The sequence below is a fragment of the Mytilus californianus genome, unplaced genomic scaffold (genome assembly GCF_021869535.1).
Source record: "Mytilus californianus isolate M0D057914Y unplaced genomic scaffold, xbMytCali1.0.p SCAF_6, whole genome shotgun sequence".
In the NCBI taxonomy this organism is placed as follows: domain Eukaryota; kingdom Metazoa; phylum Mollusca; class Bivalvia; order Mytilida; family Mytilidae; genus Mytilus; species Mytilus californianus.
In genome coordinates this window covers 93785210-93809133 of record NW_026262712.1, presented here as the reverse complement: position 1 = coordinate 93809133, position 23924 = coordinate 93785210, and the positions used below count along the sequence as shown (strand labels likewise).

General features: G+C 32.4%; 2 protein-coding genes across 2 annotated transcripts; one reads left to right on the top strand and one right to left on the bottom strand.

Moving 5' to 3' along the window:
* The first annotated feature begins 208 nt into the window (after window positions 1-208).
* LOC127706670 (putative nuclease HARBI1) lies at window positions 209-16330 on the top strand. The gene is made up of 3 exons (XM_052211327.1): window positions 209-933; window positions 12475-12765; window positions 15902-16330. Exons 1-3 carry the CDS (start codon window positions 374-376, stop codon window positions 16122-16124), a joined length of 1074 nt encoding a protein of 357 aa, XP_052067287.1. The 5' UTR covers window positions 209-373; the 3' UTR covers window positions 16125-16330.
* Window positions 16331-16474: 144 nt separating this feature from the next.
* LOC127706991 (uncharacterized) lies at window positions 16475-22406 on the bottom strand. Its single transcript, XM_052211755.1, has 6 exons — window positions 22162-22406; window positions 21382-21445; window positions 20578-20622; window positions 20117-20197; window positions 18837-18917; window positions 16475-18040 (listed from the first exon to the last, which is right to left on the bottom strand). Exons 3-6 carry the CDS (start codon window positions 20600-20602, stop codon window positions 17868-17870), a joined length of 360 nt encoding a protein of 119 aa, XP_052067715.1. The 5' UTR covers window positions 20603-20622; window positions 21382-21445; window positions 22162-22406; the 3' UTR covers window positions 16475-17867.
* Between the last annotated feature and the right edge of the window lie 1518 nt (window positions 22407-23924).

Genomic DNA, 23924 nt, shown 5'->3' with positions numbered 1-23924 from the left:
ACAAAGAGCGCGATATCCGGGGATTCCCGTTCTAAAAATAAATAGCGATTGTCTAACGATCGAAAAATCTAACGATTCGTCTACGTATGCTTTATGAAACGCACGTAAACGTAATCGTTATGTAGTCGTTAGTTACACGCTAAAATCTACGTTTGTCGTTATTAGCGATTGTTTTATGAAACGGCAGCCAGAAAACGCCCGGCTGCCGTTTCATAAAGCAATCGTTAGCGTACGTTTGATCGTTAACCAAACGTAACGCTAAAATTCCGTTTCATAAAACAATCGTACTTTGCGATGGTCGTACATTGCGTGCAAATCGCGAACGTTATTAGCGTGTACTTGAACCTATCGCAGATTAATCGCAGCGTCAAAGATGGCCGTCGCCTTATTAATTTTTAGACACAATGAACGCAGGGCACTGCGCAGGGAAAGAGTATTTAGAGATAGAACTAACATTATGGACAATCTGAATGACATAGAAATAATTTCAAGATATCGTTTAGACAGACAAAGTATTTTTGAATTGGTAGATGTGCTTGCCCCTCACTTAGAAAGGCCGACACTGAGAAACTTTGCCATCCCCCCTTTGCATAAAGTTTTGACAACTTTAAGGTACTATGCAAAGGGGGGGTTCCTGTCTGAGATAGGAGATATCCATGGCATAAGTCGTTCTTCGGTTAGCAGCATTATATCATCTGTTACACTTTCTCTTGTTACAACTCTTCTACACAAAATAAAATTCCCTGTTGACCAACCTTCTTTGAGAGAAATCAAGCATGACTTTTATACAATGTCTGGTATGCCGAATGTTGTTGGTGCAGTTGACGGTACGTTGATACCAATAATTAGACCGAGTGAGGACGAGCAGATTTTTGTATGTAGGAAAAATTTTCACAGCTTGAATGTGCAAGCCATTTGTGATGCCAAAATGAAGTAAGTATACAAGTCCTGTGCTCTAATATAAAATAAACTCTTCCACAAATATCTCCTTTATTATATGGAGACATAGATTAATAAAGGCTTGTAAATTAAAGTGTATCTTCCGTCAGATAAACATAAGACGGAACTTGGAAGATTATGTCTTTCAGCAATAACACTGTATCTAAACTACCCCGGCGAAAAATGTTTGGACTCAATAGTATCTAATGTCCGGTACGGTGACGGACAATCAACAGACAGAGAAATGTAGAAATTCTGTTTATTTATATGTTGTTTTAATGATATTGAAGAATATACATACACATATAACTATTTTCGATTGTGTGATGTAATATTTTCTACCACCGTTCTAGATTTATGGAGAAATAAGTAAAAATGCACATCAAAATGGTGAATTGAGTGAACCCTGCCTCGAATTTGTTTAATTTCTCTTTTAATTGAGCACATTGTACGGAAAGAAAGGTACGGAAAGAAAGATATTAACACGGAGATTTCAAGACTTTTCACTATGATCGCCTCAATATTTGCATGTCTGTGCATGGAATGAAAGAAGTGGGTCATGTCAAAATCGAAGCACCCGGTTTTGTCAATGTGTACGACCCGGTTTTGTTCTTAAATTTCACAAAGCAGACCCTGTTTTGTCATAGAAAATAATGCATAATCGCATGACGAAAATTGAAATATGGCGTTCAACAGCAGTTTGAGGGATCGTTAAAAAACATTTTCTTTCAGAGGATAACTAATAACCTTTTTGCATCCGTAAACACTTGAATTTCTGCTATATTAGAACAAAGCAAATTTCAATTTTTTTTTGTATAAAAAAAAGGAAAAATTAAAAAGAAATGAAGGTTTTGAAACGGAATTAGATTTTTTTATATCATCTATGTAAATTTAAGTGTTCAAACTTAATTAGTGTACGGCCTTGAAAATTTAAGGACGCACATTTGATATGTGATTTTCTGGGACAAGATGGTTATCTTAGTGTTCCGCTCTACTTAAAGGGAAGACAGTATAATCGTTTGAAAATAAATATTCTGAAACTAAACGTTCATTATAAAGCAAGAGAATAAGACAAATGTATGTGCATGCAGAATCGCCCAAGAAAAGGAATTTCCAGGCGGCGCAAAGGATCACAATAATAGTGCGATAAAAAACTGTTTACCCCTCCTTGTTACAATAATACTAAGTATAAATTAGTATAAAAGTCTTAGGCCATCCGGAAATTGCAATAATGATTATTTGATTAGTAATTTTTATAAATAAACGATGTTTATCTCTCTCTCTTTTTTCTTCTTTTTTTTTTAACATTAACAAATTCTTTAATGCACTAGTATCAAGTTGTTTACAACTGCCCTATATAGTACAACTATTATATATAGGTTTATCTCTTCATTGTATAATGATTATCGTACATTGACAAATGTTCTACAAGTTAAGCAATTTGGTCAAGTTTAAAATTGTCAATATGCAAGGGCGGACCGAGGCCATGATTTTTGAAAGGGGCGTATTCATAAACGGATTTTATACCGCCGAGCGTAGCAAGGGGAAATTTTTTTTAACGATTTTATGCTTAATAAAAAATCATATATAAATCGTAAAAAACATGATAAAATAATTATTTCTAGCCACCAAAAGGGCGGGAGGGGTCGGCGTACTCCCTCCACTCCCCTGGATCCGCCACTGATATAATGTAACATTATAGTATACCATCATAAAATTTAATAAAAGACGAAAAAACAGAGACAGCCACCAATCGCATATTTACTATAGGGGCTCTGTAGTCAAATGAGTTAAGCCTTTTTCAACTCACTGAATTTTATAGTTTGTTCATATATTGTGCTGTTATACCACTTTTTTTTTTCTTTTTTTTTTTGGAGGGGGAGCGTGGGGGGGGGGCTTACACGTTCAACCTCGCAATTCTGTATGTACTAGTACCGAATTCAGGAGCCTGTAAATCGTTTGTTGTCTTTTGTTGCTATATATCATACATGTATTTGTTTTTCGTTTCTTATTTTGTACTTAAATCTAGGTCGCTAGTTTCCACATTAGTTTTTTTTTACAGTTTTCATTTCAGGGCCTTTTTTTTTAGCTTGCTATGCCGTATGGACGTTTCTCATTGTTGGATGCCATACGGTGTTCTATATTTGTTAACTTTTACGTCATTTGGTCTCTGATGGAAAGCTGTCTCATTGTCATTTTTCACGGGCTAAATTGCCAATTAGGTTGTTCTACGAAGACGAAGACGAAGATATTGGACGTTATAATGTTGCAAACCAACTTTACCTATGTTAAAATGAGCGTAGAGCATGGCATGATAGAATTATTTTGTTTCTAATGGGGAAGTTTAGAACATGTGTATTTCGAAGCGGACATAAAATACACGTTCGAAAGGCAACCATTTTGATTGAGATATCCAAAACGTTCTAATAGATATAAGAAGATGTGGTATGAGTGCCAATGAGACAACTCTCCATCCAAGTCACAATTTGTAAAAGTAAACCATTATAGGTCAAAGTACGGCCTTCAAAACGGAGCTTTTTCTCTCACTGTCCGTCAATGGATGAACGAATGAGTAAATATATTGTAAACATAGCGTATAGTGTAGTAGAGCATACTATCCTTACTCTTTTGATAAATTGATATGGTAACACAATCATTCCACATCTTATTTTTACATCATTACAGTAGTATAGAAAACAAACAAACATTTGTGAGATGTATTTCTATTTGTATCCATCTGATGACTTAAGCCTTTTTCAACTGATTTTTATAGTTCGTTCTTATGTTTTACTGCATGCATGTTACACCAAATTCTTAGGTTAGGGGGAGGGTTGGGATCCCGCTAAGATGTTTAACCCCGCCACATTCTGTATATATTTACCTGTCCCAAGCCAGGAGCCTGTATTTCAGTGGTTGTCGTTTGTTGTTGTGTTACATATTTGTTTTTCGTTAATTTTTTTGTACATAAATTAGGCCGTTAGTTTCCTCGTTTGAATTGTTTTACACTTGTCATTTCGGGGCCTTTTATAGCTGACTATGTTGTATGAGCTTTGTTCAATGTTGAAGGCCGTACGGCGACTTATAGTTGTTAATTTCTGTGTCATTTGATCTCTTGTGACGAGTTGTCTCATTGGCAATCACACCACATCTTCTTTTTTCTATCATAAGGAATTAATGTAAGTACATGATATAAAGTATTTATTTCCATTTAAACTTAGTTCGAAGATAAGATCAATAAGGTATACGTATAGCATTCAAAAATGTCTACTCCCTATTTCGAAAAGTTCCCGTTTGAAATATATTTTAACACATGTTTGTATTGCAATAACATCTTTATAACATCTTTTTGACTCAAATATTTAATTTCTTCCAATTGGCAATGTCCTGATCCGTGCTAACGTAGCTTTTCATAAATTTGTGGTTTCAAAACAAAACAAAACCGGGTCCTATACTGAGACAAAACAGGGTCCTTGTGTAATAAACAACATTGACGAAACAGGGTCCTTCCATTTTGACATGACCCATTTCTTTCGTTCCATGCACAGAAATGCAAATATTGAGGTGCTCATAGTGACTAGCCATGCAATCTCTGTGTTAATATCTTTCTTTCCGTACTTTTCTTTCCGTAAAATGTGCACAATTTAAAAAGAAATTAAACAAATTCGTAGCAAGATTCACTCAATTCACCATTTTCATGTGCCTTTTTACTTATTTCTCCATTAATCTAGAACGGTTGTAGAAAATATTACATCACACAATCGAAAATAGTTATATGTGTATGTTTATTCTTCAATATCATTAAAAAACAAATAAATAAACAGAATTTCTACCTTTTCTCTGTCTGTTGATTGTCCGTCACCGTACCGGACATTAGATACTATCGAGTCCAAACATTTTTTGCCGGGGTAGTTTAGACACAGTGAATAAAATACTTTCTTTCTTCTAGTAGACGACACTGAGAGTGCTATGTACTTAAATGGTGAATTACTAGTATAAAAAAACAACAAATATGTCCGGACTCATTTCATATCAAGTTATGATTAAAAAAACGTTTACCAACGATTTAGATCCATTATTTACTGTTGACGCTATATTATGGTGTCTTCTGTCACGTCCGCGTGTTTTATTAGGGAATGTTTGTTTGTCAAACCAAATTTACTCCGGTCAAAATAACATTGAGGTGTAAATAATATATATATGAAAATGATTTAAAAAAAAATTACGTTTGTTAGGTATTTACAACAGATATATAGATATAAGACGATTTGGTATGATTGCCAATGAGACAACTCTCTATCCATGCAGTTCATAATTTGTAAAGGTAAAGCATTATAGGTCAAAGTACTTCCTTAAACACGGAGTCTTGACTCGCAGGGAATAGCAAGCTGTAAAGGGCCATGAATAAAGAGACTGCATAGATATGCTACTAACCAAAATAGTAGTTTGCGATATGAACAGGCATATTTCTAAAACTTCAGCAGTTTAATAATGATTTAAAACAAGAATGTGTCCATAGTGACATGTATGCCCCACTCGCACTATCATTTTCTATGTTCAGTGGACTATAAAGTAAAATTGTTGAAAAATCTAATTTGGTAATTAAATTAGAATTATCATATCATAAGGAACATGTGTTTTAAGTTGATTGGACTTCAACTTCATCAAAAACTACCTTAACTTAAAACTTCAACCTGAAACGGGACAGACGGACGAACGAACAGACGAACGGACGCTCAGACCAGAAAACATAACGCCCCTCTACTATCGCAGGTGGGGCATAACAAATAAAACAGTATAATTAATTGATCGTGGCTGCTTACTTATACCTCTCAAATAAATAATACCCTGCAATTTCAATCGGTATAATTCTAGAATTTAAGAGTTGACAAAGGTAAAGAAATAGCAACAGAGACTGCGTAGAAATACGAAATATAACCCACATGAAAAGCACTGAGTGAATTAGATTTAGACCTTTTCATTGATCTAATTTGGTGCCAAACATTTTACTTTTCATTATTCCCATATATAAATGTCACAGACGTAAAGTAAAACAGTATTAATCAATTTATTTAACATAGACATTAAGTTCGTATTGTACGGCGCCTGAAATTGTTTTTAAGCTATCAAATCCCCTTCATAAAAGAAGTCGTCCAGCTATGAAAAAAAGAGGATACATTCTCCCATTTGCATAGTCCAATGTATCAGCATACATGTGATTATTAATTTTATACATATATAACCATCAATAGAATTTTATACCATAAATCAAAAATAATATTCTTATGGGTCTGTATTTGTTTATAAATTTGTGTAGATATCAATATAACAAATAAAGTAGATGTTAGCATCTAAAGGTATCCATATATGGCCTTCAACGATGTGTGTTGTCTTAATCAATAGCAAATAAGAATGGAACACGTCATTCAGTGACCAGGCTGTTGTCAAGTTGGAATTTGACACATCAGGTATCCAAAATCCACACGGGCATGTATGTGCCCGCCTATTCATACCTCTTTTTCGTCCCAGCCCAGTATTATATGTCTCTGTTTTGCCCAAGTACATGTAGATAATATCTTAGTTTGATCAACAGGCAAGAGCTAAGTTTGACTATTTGCCAATTAATTCTTTATATCGTAAACTGTAAGATAGTAAATACACCAATGGTACATAATTATATATTTAAACTAGTCACACATATTGTGAGTAAACCATTGTTTTCTACATGCGAAGTTTCGTTTGGGAAAGCGATAATATTTGAAATAGAATTGAGAATTGAAAATAGGAATGTGTCAAAGAGACAACAACCCGACCAATCTGTCTTTAATACAGCGAGAAAATCCCGCACCCGGATCGAGGGGTATCAGGTTCGTTCACCCTTATTACATGCTCGCCCTGAGTTAGTGAGCCCATAGAGTCCTTCGCCCTGGGTTCATTCTGCTTACTAATATAAAAAAAATAATCATTAATACAGTTATTAAAGTGAAATAAATTTACTCAGATATTAATATGATATAAATTCTCTAAATTCGTGAAAATACATGGAAAGATTCTAAAGTTATTGCCCTGTTTTGGAGCACTGAATTGTTCATAGTAATAGTTCTCACTGATTGTTGTAATAATCATAATTGTCTTTAATGGATTTATAAAAAAAAAAAAACTTTTGTTTTGATTAACATGTACGAATTGTATATCATGAAGAGGATTCATACATTCATTTATTATTGTACTGCATAAATTGACTGACTAGACTAATTAAAATTGTTAAAAATATCAATAAAGATAAATGACAAGTCATAAAATAATACATTGTCATCTCTGTATTTTAAGTACTATGCAGATTATAGGAAATTAATTATTTGGTTGCAGCAATACAAATATTCGGTGATTTTAAACAAACTTTAACATACTCTGTTCAATTATGATTAAACAATAATGCGAAAGAAATAACAAGAGTACATACGCTGAAATGTGTCGCCTTCTTTATTAACCATTGGTATTTAATTTGATTGATTGATTGTTGGTTGCTTAACGTCCAGTGGCAAATATTTCATGCATATTCAGGACGAGAACAAGTTCACAATAAATACAATAGGTAGGTTCTGTAATAGATTAAGGGATTAAGGTCGGAGAAATTTAGACTGCCACGGGAAATGAGGGTATATTGGATAGGGACAGAAATTTAGCCTTGCAACAGGTCACCTACGGACCCCTCAAAGAGTTGTTGCAAGGGTTCTTAACGTGCAAAGAGCGTGGCACTCTCTTTACACGAGGCATCGGATTTAACGTCCCCATTCTGACCGGACGTTATTTAATTTGATATTATGTTGATAGTCCTAAATATAAAGCTTTACTACAACTATCACATAAACTTGAAATGATCCCAAAATTGAGGTCAAGGTTATAATAAAATGCTCCGCAGGGCGCAGCTTGATACGACCGCAGAGGTCGAACCCTGAACAGTTGGGGCAAGTATGGACACAACATTCAAGCTTGATACAGCTTTGCATTTGGATTGTGATTAAATATTTGACACAGCATAGGTTTTTGACACAGAATAAATGTGGTCTAAGAACTTAAAAATTTTAAATTGGACATTCACCTATTATGGTCCAATATCCAAAATCTAAATACATGGTTAGATTCAGCATATCAAAGAACCCCAAGAATTCAATTTTTGATGAAATCAAACAAAGTTTAATTTTGGACCCTTTTGACCTCAATGTGGACAAAGTTGGTCCAAATCGGGGTCCAAATTAAACTTTGTTTGATTTCAACAAAAATTGAATATATGGGGTTCTTTGATATGCTGAATCTAACCATGTATTTAGATTTTTGATTTTTGGGCCCCGTTATCAACTTTGTCCACATTGAGGTCAAAAGGGTCCAAAATTAAACTTTGTTTGATTTCATAATCAAAAATCTAAATACATGTTTAGATTCAGCATATCAAAGAACCCTAAGAAATTAATTTTTGTTAAAATCAAACTAAGTTTAATTTTGGACCCTTTGGAACTTAATGTAGACCAATTTGAAAACGGAACCAAAAATTAAGAATTTAAATACACGGTTAGATTCGGCATATCAAAGAACCCCAATAATTCAATTTTTGATGAAATCAAACAAAGTTTAATTTTGGACCCTTTGGACCTCAATGTGGACCAATTTAAAAACGGGGCCCAAAATCCAAAAACTAAATACACGGTTAGATTCAGCATATTAAAGAACCCCAAGAATTCAAGAATAAAACCCCATTGAAATTGGTCAAGAAATAAGCAATTTATACGAAGTATCTTCTTTTGCACAATACTGTGCAATTAAATATTTCTTGCTATTGCGCAATACTGTACAATTGACAATTTCTTGCTATTGCGCAATATTGTGCTATTGGATATTTCTTGCTATTGCGCAATACTGTGCAATTGAAGATTTCTTGCTATTGCGCAATACTGTGCAATTGAAGATTTCTTGCTATTGTGCAATACTGTGCAATTGAAAATTTCTTGCTATTGCACAATACTTATTATATAATAATTTACACATCCTGTTTGGTGTGTATCTCCTACCATATCATTATTATTTGCTTTTAAATATAAATCAGAAATAACCAACTTAAAATGGAAAATTTTAAAAGAAAAAAAAAAGGAAACCCCCCCCCCCCCACATTTTTTGAACCCCCTTATGATTCATCACCCCCAAACTTAATCCCAGCCTTCCCTTTGTGGTATGGTACCTTGCAGTACAATTTCAGAGAGATCCATACACTTGAACACAAGTTATTGTCTTGAGACTAGAAAAATGTGTTTTTTGGCCCCTTTTTGGCCCCAAATTCCTAAACGTTTAGGGCAATTACCCACAAACTCAAACCCAGCTTTCCCTTTGTGATATGGAACCTTGTAGTACAATTTCATAAAGATCCATACACTTACTCACAAGTTATTGTCCTGAAACTACAAAAATGCTTGTTTTTTGCCCCTTTTTGGCCCCTAATTTCTAAAATATTTAGGCAATTACCCCCATCATCAATCCCAGCCTTCCCTTTGTGGTATGGTACCTTGCAGTACAATTTTAGAGAGATCCATACAGTTGAACACAAGTTATTGTCTGGAAACTAGAAAAATGCTTATTTTTGGCCCCTTTTTGGCCCCCAATTCCTAAACGTTTCGGCATTTACCCCCAAACTCAATTCCAGCTTTCCCTTTGTGATATGGAACCTTGTAGTACAATTTCAGAAAGATCTATACACTTACACACAAGTTATTGTCATGAAACTACAAAAATGCTTGTTTTTTGCCCCTTTTTGGCCCCTAATTTCTAAACTTTTGAGGCAATTACCCCCAAAATCAATCCCAGCGTTCCTTTTGTGATATAGAACCTTGTGGTACAATGTCAGAGAGATCCATACACTAACACACAAGTTATGTCTGGAAGTAACAAAAATGCTTATTTTTGGCCCCTTTTTGGCCCCTAATTCCTTTACTGTTGGTACCATAACCCCCAAAATCAATCCCAACCTTCCTTTTGTGGTATTGAACCTTGTGGTAAAATTTCATAGAGATCCATTCATTTAAACTAAAGTTAGAGTGCGAAAACCAATGTGTCTTCGGACGACGCCGGACGACGCCAGACGACGCCAGACGACGACGACGACGCCAACGTCATACCAATATACGACCACAAAAATTTTTTTGCGGTCGTACAAAAATCTAAATACATGGTAAGATTTAGCATATCAAAGAACCCCAATAATTCAATTTTTGATGAAATCAAACAAAGTTAAATTTTGGACCCTTTGGACCTCAATGTGGACCAATTTAAAAACGGGGCCCAAAATCCAAAAACTTAATACTTGGTTAGATTCAGCATATTAAAGAACCCCAAGAATTCAAGAATAAACCCCATTGAAATTGATCAAGAAATAAGCAATTTATACGAAGTATCTTCTTTTGCACAATACTGTGCAATTGAATATTTCTTGCTATTGTGCAATACTGTACAATTGACAATTTCTTGCTATTGCGCAATATTGTGCTATTGGATATTTCTTGCTATTGCGCAATACTGTGCAATTGAAGATTTCTTGCTATTGCGCAATACTGTGCAATTGAAGATTTCTTGCAATTGTGCAATACTGTGCAATTGAAAATTTCTTGCTATTGCACAATACTTATTATATAATAATTTACACATCCTGTTTGGTGTGTATCTCCTACCATATCATTATTATTTGCTTTTAAATATTAATCAGAAATAACCAACTTAAAATGGAAAATTTTTAAAGAAAAAAAAAAAGGAAAAAAAGAAAAAAAAAGAAAAAAAAAAAATCCCCCCCCCAAATTTTTTGAACCCCCTTATGATTCATCACCCCCAAACTCAATACCAGCCTTCCCTTTGTGGTATGGTACCTTGCAGTACAATTTCAGAGAGATCCATACACTTGAACACAAGTTATTGTCTGGAAACTAGAAAAATGCTTATTTTTGGCCCCTTTTTGGCCCCCTATTCCTAAACGTTTCGGGCAATTACCCACAAACTCAATTCCAGCTTTCCCTTTGTGATATGGAACCTTGTAGTACAATTTCAGAAATATCCAAACACTTACACACAAGTTATTGTCATGAAACTAGAAAAATGCTTGTTTTTTGCCCCTTTTTTGGCCCCTAATTCCTAAAATTTTGAGGCAATTACCCCCAAAATCAATTACAGCCTTCCCTTTGTGATATGGAACCTTGTGGTACAATGTCAGAGAGATCCATACACTTACACACAAGTTATTGTCTGGAAGTTACAAAAATGCTTATTTTTGGCCCCTTTTTGGCCCCTAATTCCTTAACTGTTGGTACCATAACCCCCAAAATCAATCACAACCTTCCTTTCGTGGTATTGAACCTTATGGTAAAATTTCATGGAGATCCATTCACTTAAACTAAAGTTAGAGTGCGAAAACCAATGTGTCTTCGGACGACGCCGGACGATGCCAGACGACGACGACGACGACGACGCCAACGTCATACCAATATACGACCAAAAAATTTTCAATTTTTGCGGTCGTATAAAAACCGGACAAGAAATAGAAGTACATCTTACAATCATTCATTACACTAAATATAGATGACCTATAGCTTATAGTTGCTAAAAAACAGACTTAATCAAGAAAACTAAAGATTGACCAATGAACCATGAAAATGAGGTCAAGGTCAGATGAAACATGCCAGTTGGACATGTACACCTTACAATCCTTCCATGCACCAAATATACTATGCCTGTTGCTTATAGTATCATAGATATGGACTTGACCACCAAAACTTTACCTTGTTCACTGATCCCTGATATGAGGTCGAGGTCAAGTAAAAACTGTCCGGCGGGGATGAGGACCTTGCAAGATACACACATACTAAATATAGTTATCCTATTACTCATAATAAGACAGAAATTAACATTACAAAAAATGTTAACTTTTTTTCAAGTAGTCACTGAACCATGAAAATGAGGTCAAGGACAATGGACATGTGACAGACAGAAACTTCCTAACATAAGGCATCTATATACAAAGTATGAAGCATTCAGGTCTTCCACCTTCAAAAATATGAAGCTTTTAAGCAGTTAGTTAACACCGCCACCATCCACGTCGCTGTCGGATCACTATCCCTATGTCGAGCTTTCTGCAACTTAAGTCGCAGGCTCGAAAAAAATTATGGCGATTTGACCCTGGGAGAACAGCTATTAGGCCAATAGGGCAAACATAAATCAGGGTGAACAGACCCAGATTGGGATAGAGGCGTGCTTCAGCTGGCAATGCATATTCTTAAACAACAAACTTTTTTTATGTAAAAAAGTAAAGTACAACTTATCGGTGGTAATTTTGAACATCACAAGCAAAGATGCGACATGATTGCTATTTGTCAGCAGGTTTTTATTGATTTACAGATAATTTGCCAATGCATGTATATCAAGACTTTGGTTAGCTTGCTTGCTTGGTTTGTTTGTATATTGTGGGGATTGGGACCGTGTACAAGATTAAAAAAAATGTTTTCTTACGTATAAGTATGACATATGGCCTTCTTATTTCAGATTTACCAATGTAGTTGCAAAATGGCCTGGAAATACCCATGACAGCTTCATAATGCAGAATTGCTCTTTAAATGAAAAATTCGAGAACAAGCAGGTAGATGGCTGGCTTTTGGGTGACTCAGGGTATCCCCTTAAACCATGGCTGTTAACACCCTTCTTAAATCCATCATCAAATGGAGAAGAAAAATACAACAGATGTCATAAAAGTACCAGGAATGTAATTGAGAGAGCCTTTGGACTTCTGAAATCCAGGTTTAGGTATAAAAATTGTAAACATGTACATCCTGTGGTACAACTTGTACAAGTAATAAGAAGACATGATGACTTTTTTTACTTATATAAGTATACAAAATCTGAATGTCTAAGGGACTTAACTAAGTCAAAAAATAATTTACCTATATATATACAAGTTAATAAAATACACTTGTATAAGTATCCTACAAATTTATTCATATAAGTATATTTATATTTACTTCTTCAAGTAAATAAAAATTACTTGTACAAGTAGTACCCCTGACTGATGTATGGGAAATCTTTACACAGATGATTGTTGTAAGGAACTGCCACAAACAGTATAACAAGTTGATATTTACTAGTATCTAAATTTCATAATTCATTTGAATAAACTTAAAAAGATGTACAAAATTGAGTCAATAATGAACAAATTATATTGGTTTAACTGTAAATTGAGAAATTATTGCAATGTTTTTATTACATTTTGAACATTTATGAATTAAACAGGATTTTTCTCAATATTTCAGGAATGACTGTAATATTTCTTCTGTCTATGAAGAAATAACATCAAAAATGTGGTGCACACTGAATAACGTAATCAGTATATGCACAGTAAAACACATAGAAGAAAGCAAAGGAATAAAACCATTTCACTAATATTGCAATGCATCAATACAGTTCTTTTATTTTGATTGTCAAGTACATTAATCAATTATCAAAACATGTATTATACATAGACAATAATAGTGCAATGACTTGACATATCAACGATATAAGGATGAGGCTTAGAAACGGGGAAATGCAAGGCTCTGCCGAGCTGAATCCTTATATCGTTGATATGTCAAGTCAATGCACTATTATTGTCTTTATACTGCAATCTAAAAAAAAACATTTTCAATTGTTGTTTATTGTGTTAATGTTATTATTTGATTTAAATATTGGGAAACTTCCCCCTTTTATAATAAAATGCTTCGCTGGGCGCAGCTTGATACGATCGCAGAAGTCGTACCCTGAACAGTTGGGGCAAGTATGGACACAACATTCAAGCTTGATACAGCTCTGAATTTGGATTGTGATTAAATATTTGACACAGCATAGGTTTCTGACACAGAAAGAATGTGGTCTAAGAACTTGATTTTTTTTAATTTACCTATTATGGTCCAATGTCCAAAATCAAAATACATGGTTAGATTCAGCATATCAAAGAACCCCATATATTCATTTTTTGTTGAAATCAAACAAAGTTTAATTTTGGACCCCAACTTGGACAAACTTGAAAACTGGGCCCATAATCAAAAATCTAAACACATGTTTAGATTCAGCATATCAAAGAACCCCAAGAATTCAATTTTTGTTAAAATCAAACAAAGTTTAATTTTGGACCCTTTGAACCTTAATGTAGACCAATTTGAAAACTGGACCCAAAATTAAAAATCTAAATACACGATTAGATTCGGCATAACAAATAAATAAATGTGGTCAAAGATTTTACAAATCTAATGCACCATACTGTGCAATTAAAGTTTACTTCTTGAAATTTTTCAATATCTGAAATTTGAAAAAAAAATAATATTTGAAGAATATTTCTTTTTAATTTCTGAAATCTGAAATGAGAAAAAATTGACCCCCCACAATTTCTTTTTACCCCCCCCCCTTTTTTTCCCCCAAAAAAATTCTTTCCCTCAAGATATGGTCATAATCTCAATTCAAATTGCCAATGGAGTTTGCAACCATAATTACCCATTTAAATTTACCATAGTGCTAACTTAATCTATTTTATAATAGAATTTAAAATATTGTTTCAAATCTTTCATATGGATTTTTTTGTAAAAAAAAAAAAGATGCAACATAAGCAGATATTTTTACTGGTCTTCCTTTATAAATATGCATTTCTTTAAACATAATTTAAAAGCAGTGTAAGGGAAGTAACCAAAACGTTGTATTTGGATTACCTCCCTTACACTGTTTTAAATTATCTTAATTGTTCATTAACCATTATTTTATACATAATTTAAAAGCAGTGTAAGGGAGATAATTTCAATGATGTATTTGATTTATCTCCCTTACACTGCTTTAAATTATGTTTTGTACTAAAGTATTTGTCCATTAACCAGGACAACCTTGTTTTCCCCCCTTTTTTGCCCCTTATTCCTAAACGGTTTGAGCCATAACCCCCCAAAGCAAATCCTAACCATCCCTTTGTGGTATGGAAACTTGTAGTATAATTTCAGAGAGATCCATACACCGTAACACAGTTATTGTCTGGAAACTAGAAAATGCTTATTTTTGGCCCTTTTTTGGCCCCTAATTCCTTAACTGTTGGTACCATAACCACCAAAATCGATCCCCACCTTCCTTTTGTGGTATTGAACCTTATGGTAAAATTTCAAAGAGATCCATTCACTTAAACTAAAGTTAGAGTGCGAAAACCAATGTGTCTTCGGACGACGACGACGACGACGCCAACGTCATACCAATATACGACCGCAAAAATTTTTTGCGGTCGTATAAAAAGGCATCATATCATGCAGGTGGAGAAATATACAACACAATGAAATGTACATTACCTGTTGAAACCCGCAATCGATGGTGAACGAATTTGTTTGAGAATGAACTAAAATATCAACAATAAGCATAAAACATAATGATTTATAGTTTGCAAACCAAAAAAATTAACAAGTGAAATTTGTTTTTTTTCTAAAAATTGCAAAAGAAATAAGTTTGAGTCGTTGTATACATTGGAAACAAGAACAGGTTGAATTGGTCGTTTGAATAATTAATTATAATTTCGGCAATTTCTATTTAAATATTCATGAGGAAAAGTCATATCAGGTCAGTGACTGTATATGACATAGAAATATACGGTCAACGCATTTTGACTGCTCAAATAGAACGAGTGCAGTACAAAGAATGAATTTTTTAAGTAGTTAAAATGAATTATTATTTTATCTAAATACATAGGATGTGAAAAGTTGTGTTGCATAAATAAATGTAAACTAAATTTTATTAGACAAACAGAAAATGTGATTAAAACCAAAGCTGTTGTGACTAATGTGTTATAAAATATACAGGTTCATTTGAAAGTGACCATAATATTTTTTTTACATATAAGTACTTTTTACATTCAATTTTTAAGTAAACGATTAATTTATCTTTACAGGTGCTTACACAAAACCACTGGATGCCTACATTTCATCCCAAAAAAATGTACCAACATTGTTGTAGCATGCTTCATACTTCACAACATTTGCATAGACAAGTCTATTCCACAGTTGGATGAACTGCTCGAAGATGACAATAATGAGGATGATCATGAGCAACCAGATGTTTTCAATGATGGTATAAACACACGTGCCTCACTTGTAAGACAAAGGTTCAACTAAACATGATACACATAGTGCAAAACCATAATTTTAAATTGTTACCGGTAGTTTAAGAATATTTCACAGAGTGACATTACCTTTATTAATCTACAAATAAAATTAATAGACAGAAGAGTTTTATATCAAGCCAGCTATTACAGATTAATTGTACTTTATATTTATTTGGATAATGACACAATGGGAGCATATTTTGAAGAAAAAATATTTTATCTTATTGACCTTTTTTTTAAGTCTCCCATAGTAAGCCCCAATTAATATCTATCCATTGAAGACTATTTCATATCCCATTAAATTTATCAAGATATGACAAACCAGAAAATATACGATTTAGGGGTAGGGATGTCCATCACTTTTAAGATATATGCATTTTCTCATCTTTTCCTTTAGACATAGTTTGAAAATGACCACTAGGTGATTCACCGGTATATATAGATTTATCTTTTATTTATATGATAAATAGGAAAATGTTCGGTTAAATGATGTCTATTTAAACACTTAAAAAACTTGTTTATATTTTGTCAATAGTTTAAAAAATATATTTCTCTAATTTTTGTGCTATTTTCACATTTCTTGAGCGGTGTGAGCAAAATATTTCTCCTCACTCGTGAAATATCTGTTATCGTCAAATGATTAGTCGAAATTTGATTATGAAATCGAGATTTCTTGGTTTCTTCTGAATTTTCCTATTGTGACATCATGAAAAAAAGGCGACCATGCCTGATGACGTTGCATATATACAACACAACTTTCTTAAAATCTTGGAAAAAGAGGGGAAAATCATTAGAGAAACAGATTCCTACACTATAACTTGTGTATTACGATATTTCGCCACTCTCAACAGTTAAATTTTAATTAACCAAAAAGCTTTGCAAGCCTCGCGCTTTAAATAATAAATTTAACTGTCTCGAGTTGAGAAATATCGTAACACATTTGTTGCAGTGTAGGAATCCATATTACTATTTTATAATGCTTGTGAAGAGATTGACCCCTTATGAATTATCATATTATTAGCCTATGTATCTAGTATCTTGGCATGTTGCGGTGCTTTGCTTTTGCACCAATTGGCATTTCATTTGCGCCTCAAACCATATTTCATTTGCGCCAAAAATAAAAACCTTTCATTTATTCCAATAATACAGGTGAATACAGGTAAATAGTATAAAAAATTTATATTATTTCAAAAAAGACTTTTAATGGTAAAGACAATTTTTGTTTGCATAATAAAACATATTCCTCAGAAATCAGTCAGCATAAAACCATACGAGTTATGTTAAAACTTCATTAAAGCACAGTTCTGTTACTTTGAACTTTTAAAAAAGAGTAAAATTACGAGACAGTTCTAAGCATTTTACACTATAGTAAAATTATAATTCTGTCCATATCAGTTGTTATTCTGGCTTTCAAGTTTTATGGTTTGATTTTTAATATAATGCATACAATAATCTATGTACCGTATGTGTGATAATAAAAAAAAAGACTCATTTCCTCTGTTTGTCTCTGAACTGACAATGTCCATCTTTACACCTTTAGCATGTGAACACTTTATAATTCTAAACCTCAGATTTGTATTAGAAATGAGTATGAACAATTATCCAGGAGAAATACTGTAGAAACAAATCTTATTCATGATAAAGCAATGAATATGCAACTTTCTCGTTATATGTTACCTGTATCACCTATGAAATGGCGCAAATGAAGGGGGGTCTAACCGTCTTAAAATTTTATAAATATTTAAACTTTGACCTAATTAATCACAGATAACTTTTCTGATATAAGTTCCAAAAATTTCAGTTTCTTTTTTTCCAATTCATTGCTTTCTTCCATTAACTCTATTTTTCTTTTTTTCAATTTAATCTTTTCCTCTTCTATCATTAACAGTCTACTGGTGGAATCAGCAACGCATTCCACTGTCTTTCCTAAAAAAAAAATTAAATGGGATAATATTTATTAAATTATTGATTTAAAAATATTTTACTTCCTACATTGAAACTTATCATTACATTTTTTATGTAACAAATTAATAAACATCTAGGCTGAATGTGTTTAGGCCAGCAAAGCAATTACTTTAAATAAATGTCAGGGAACAATTGCTGTGGAAATAGTACATATGAAAATTTTGATGTCTTTAATATTATGCAGTTGATTCAATGTTTATGTTTTTCACAATTATTTCTTCCATTGTTTTTCAAAACAACATTGAGTACTCTCAGGTATATACTAAGTGTATTTTTTGTTGTTAAGGATAAAATGGAATTATAAGGAATGACTGTAACATTTTTTCTGTCTACTAGAAATACATCACAAATGTTATGCACACTTTTAAATAACCAGCTATGCTATATTCCATGTGCACATTTTAAATGTTATTTCTTCATTAGCAGAAAAAATGTAACAGTCAATCCTTAAAAAGACGACTATACAATATGGGTTTTTATTTCATTGTTGAAGGCTGTAAGTTTGCCTATTATAGCTTACATCCCCTTTATCTAAACTGTGGCGGATAGTTGTGTCATTCCCAATCTCCTTATTTTTATACTTGTCATTATGTAAATATAATTCCTGTTTCTGCATTGCCTTGAAAATTATACTATTAATTCAATATTTCCTAAAAAATAAAAAAAAAATGATATAAAAATTTCACTGAAAAAGATACCATTAACATTCTGAATTAAGAATAAAGCTCATATACTGCTGACTATATACTAGACATACCAGTCCTATTCTTTGATGGTGGTGATGTTCGTTCTTTGGGTCTGCTGTCATTTCCACAAAGAGTCACTTCATTTTCATTAACTGAGAATTAAAAATAAAAACCAATGAAACAATTTTTAAGCTTCCATACTATATAATATATTCATAAGCTTCTTAATCGCAAACATGTACAAGTGCAGATATAATATCAGATTATTACATGGCATTTTTCATATCAGATGTATTATCAGCCCAAGGTTCAATATCAGCCCAAGAGCCGAAGGCTCGAGGGCTGAACATACATCTGATATGAAAAATGACATGTTATGATCTTTTTATCATATGCTTCAATAATAGAGAAAAATAACAGTTTAATATATTGATCCTTTTTAGTGGTTCCCACGTAGAAGTTCAAAAAGTGAAAAGTTTACGGACGTGGGATGCCAAATTTAGTACATTCGATATGAAATCTTTCTAACATATGCCTGAACAGAGGGGGAAATAAAACAACAGCATGATATATTTTTATATTGACGATAAAAAAAATCAACAAAACATAATGAACACTGTTTGGAAAATTTTGTAAAAAAATTTGTAAAGTAACTTTCTAAATTATGCTGGAAACATTTAAAAATGCATTTATTTGAACAATATTTTTTTTTTTTTATTTTACATATTATATTATCCTGTCTCGTAATAACTGTTTGTACCCTACTTTAATTGTAATGTTTTTCACTTAAAACGTACCATTGAGGTGTTTTTTCCGGAATTTGCCTAGTATCGCCGGAATGCCATGCGATGTTACGGAAAGGCATGTGATAATAATCTAAGCATGTGATAAATTTTTCATATCAGCCCGCTAAACATCATTTCGAAAAAATATGGAATTCACGTAAATTCAATGCTGTTATCATACTGTAAAAATTATATGTTATTTGCTATAAGTATATGATAAAGTTACATATCATAATGACTAGTATCAAGATTATGTATTAATTGAATATTTCCTGTCTCTAAGGACACTGAATTTTTTTTTTTTTTTTTAAATTTAATCCTAAACAATAACAAAACATTGTGCACCCAAACATGCGACTATAAAACCAATAGTCCAAGCCCAAACTAATAAAAAATTTTGGGATTTTTTTTCTACCGGAAAATTAAAACAAAAAGAGAGACAACTCTTAAATATATAAAAGAAATGTAGAAAGCCTTTATGACACAGATACATTTTGATCTTTTTAATTTAATGAAGTATTTAGGAATTTTGTTTTTAAGTAGGAAAGTATATATGTATGAATTACTTATGATTTCCTTTCCTGTTGACATGTCTATCAATATTTCAACAGTGTCATCTGCACTTCCAGTTGGGTCTGTATTTTCATCTATTAAAATAATCAAATACATGATAAACTACTACAATAAATTTAATTTGTTTGTTTTAGCTGGTTTCCGTTCATGTTTTTTTTTAAATACGTAAACATTTCAGTGACTACTCACTAATCCATGAATGATCTTCTTTAACTTTAACATAGACTTATTTTTCTAGTAAGGATTTGACTATACCGTAAGTTATTTTTTATACGAAAGTGTTTTTATTTTGTATCAACACTGTTTTTACATGTTTTTTAAACAACAAAAAATTTGTCTGATAAAGCAGGTCTCTTAAATTGTACAGGACTTAATAAACCCTAAATAAAATATAAGTCAGATATGTTATCTTCTATTCAGCAGTGCAATTGTATAAGTTCATGTTCATACTTACTCTCAGAAACAGGTAAATCTGGCATCTGTACAGAGGACACTAATGCTATCAATGAAAAACAAAAAGATATGCTTATCAGAATTAAGAAAATAAACTTGGGTCTATATATTGTACATGAAGGTATTCGTTATTTAAACGAATTGTATTACTTGTTACATATATGCATACTGTAATGAAATGCCATTGTATTAATAGTTTAAAAATACCCTTTTTTTTATGAGTGTTACAAAAAATCAGAAGTCATTAAATTTAAATTGTTCAAGTTATCTTTCATACCTTCAATATAAATTTTGCACCTTGTATTGTTGGGTTTCTGTCTCATTTATTAATACCCTGTTTCAATATTCTCACTACACAACATACAATGTATATAAGCTATATAAAGAATTAATAGTGCTATTGAAGCTGAACATAACATTGTGTATTTGACTAACTTTGTGTATGAATATGTAGAGCTTAATTATGTTTCCTGACTTAGACAGCACTATTGCTATTAACAACTCACCAAAAAATATTAACCCAGGTATGATAAGGCCAAATAAAAAAAATATGTGTGTTTCCTTTTTCCCTACCTACCCTATATTTTAAGCTTAGAAATAGCCTACCTTAACGGTTTTTTGGTCATTTTTCAAGTTAATGTCAGAATTTCTCTCCCAAAAACTCAATGTAAAAACTATTGTAAAATAAAAAAATTCCCTATCTACCTACTTACCCTTTTTTTCAAAGATTTAATAGGAAAGGCACATATTATTTTATTTGGCCTAAGTAAATTCAATATAGATTCATATAACATGTTTAACTTACCACTGTCGGTGTCAATACCACCAGTAATTCCATAGCAGGCAACTCTGGGAATGATAGAAATAACCTGTAAATAAATGTATATATATATATATATTGAAAAGTTTTTAAAATTTGTCCACGCTGTGCATAAAATAGGAAAAAAAAATAATGCTGAAAATGCACCAAATATTTATATTCAATATGAATATTCACATTTTGTCTATTACCATGATTACAATATAAAATTGTTCATAATATTCTCCATAGTATCCTCCATAGTATCCTATATATATATATTCATTTATCTAATTTCTATTGTCAATCTTTTATTACTATATTCAATTCAATTGGTATACACTTTATATCTGTATTTCATGATGTTTAATAAATGATTCATAACAATGTGAGATGCAACTTGTTCAAATTGATTTGAAAGTTAGCCAGAGATATTATACTGTAATGTGTCTTCTTTTTAATATATACTGTAATATCATATCTGTTATAAACATGGTAAATTCATCAGTTTTACTTTTTAAATAGCTGGTACAACATGTTATATATAATTGTAAAGTCTAAGAATCCATCGCAATATTATTCTCATGAGCACTAAAATCACACAAAATTGAAATGATATAATAGTACATGATATATCTAAGGATTGAATTTACCATTTGTGATTATTACTTATTGAAATTTTCAATGTTAATAAAATTCTGTTCCATTCTTTTATATTGATAACAATATTGTTTGAACTACATGTACAACAATAATTAAAACAACAAAATAATTCAATCAATTAACCTTTGACTCAAGTGGTGTTAAAGCAGTTGGTGCTGGTCCACCACCTGTCAGATTCTGGAGCTTGAATCTTTCTGCCTCCTTTTTCTTTGATTTGAGTTGCAAATCCTGCCATTTGTGTTTCACCTCTGGTGTAGTTCTTACAACAGAACTAATTGAATTGACTCTATTTAGATGAGAGAAAAAAAAAGAGCTGTAACTTCCATATATTTGATGAAAATGTATTTGCTTATAACAAATATTTCTTGATTAAGAGTAACATATAGGTTTACACCAAGATGTTGTCAAATGAAATTGGATATCCTGCATTTATCATGCTTTTAGTTATATATGGTTAAATTCGTGAAACACACCCTCCTAATCAGCTAATTATTGAAAACTATTAACCTGTATTAATAATAATATCTCTTGGTGTAAATGAGTAACACCAATTCAGGCTTACACTCTCAAGGTGTATTTAAAACATATATGTCTGGTAGAAATTGACCTTTTGCAAGTTAACGTGAATATGTACATGTACATGTATAATACTCTTGATATATTTTGAAGCATTCATAAATAAAGTTCAATGAAATAAAAGATGAAGTTTTGTCCATTTTGTAGCATTCAATGAATAATTCAACTTGCAAGTTACACAGTCCCAAACTTTCCATTGGTATAATATTGAAAATTTTTGTTATAGATGTGTTCACAATCTTCAGGAGAATCTGAGATCACCCAGTTTTTGTTGGGGTTCGTGTTGCTCATTCTTAGGTTTTATATGTTGGTTTTTATCTGACATTACTATAGACAAGTGAACTGTTGTTTTGTCTGTTTGTCTTTTTAAGACTTTTCTTTTCTAGCTATGATTTGCGTTGCAGTTTGCAGGGTTTATTTTTTCGACTTATGAGTGCATGTGAATGACCGTTTGGTATCCATCGCCTCTTTTTACGTGACACATCAACTGGGACTATTATACTAATGTAAATTATCTCAACAGATCGATCAGTTTCCAGTCCCGTTAGTATAACCATAGATGTATAAAATTTATACATCTATGGTATAATAGTCCCAGACATCAACCACTATCTGAATAAATTTTCCACTGCTACTGTAGTACTAATCATGTAATGTGAGCATAAGTGTCGAGGTAGATTAAGTCAATAAAATTGTGTTTGAAGAAAGTGTAAACAGCAAAAACAGGAAGCTAGTGTGCATATTTAAAAGACATATCAAAAGCGGTCCTTCCCGTTTCCGAGATTTTTGGATAATGAAAAACATTGACATATTATTAGAGGACTTTAGATATATCTGGGGCACAGGCACTTGACTGATTTTGTTTTACCAATTTAGTGTTTGCATTCATCTGACAAATTATTAAAAGATCAAACTTTGTTATACTCATTTGTTTGTTTTTAATTCAATTTGTGTCTATTTAAAATATCGGTGTGTTAACATACTTCTGAACAATACTTGACCAGATTGCCTTCTTTTTATGAAGGTCTAAATTGGGAGAGAGTGCTCCAAAAAGAAGAGAATAGTTCTCTTGCACTCCCTCCACAATGATATCCACCTCCTCACTCGAAAAGTGAGGTTTTCTCGGCGGACTTTTAATTTTTTGTATTTCCATAGTCAGAGAGTGTTGTACGTATTTTCGTCTGCTAAATTCTATGTTACATACCTCCAATGAAAAAGAATGCTGTTTTCGGGGATTCCCGTGCTATAAATAAATAGCGATTGTCTAGCGATCAAAAAATCTAACGATTCTTCTGCGTATGCTTTATGAA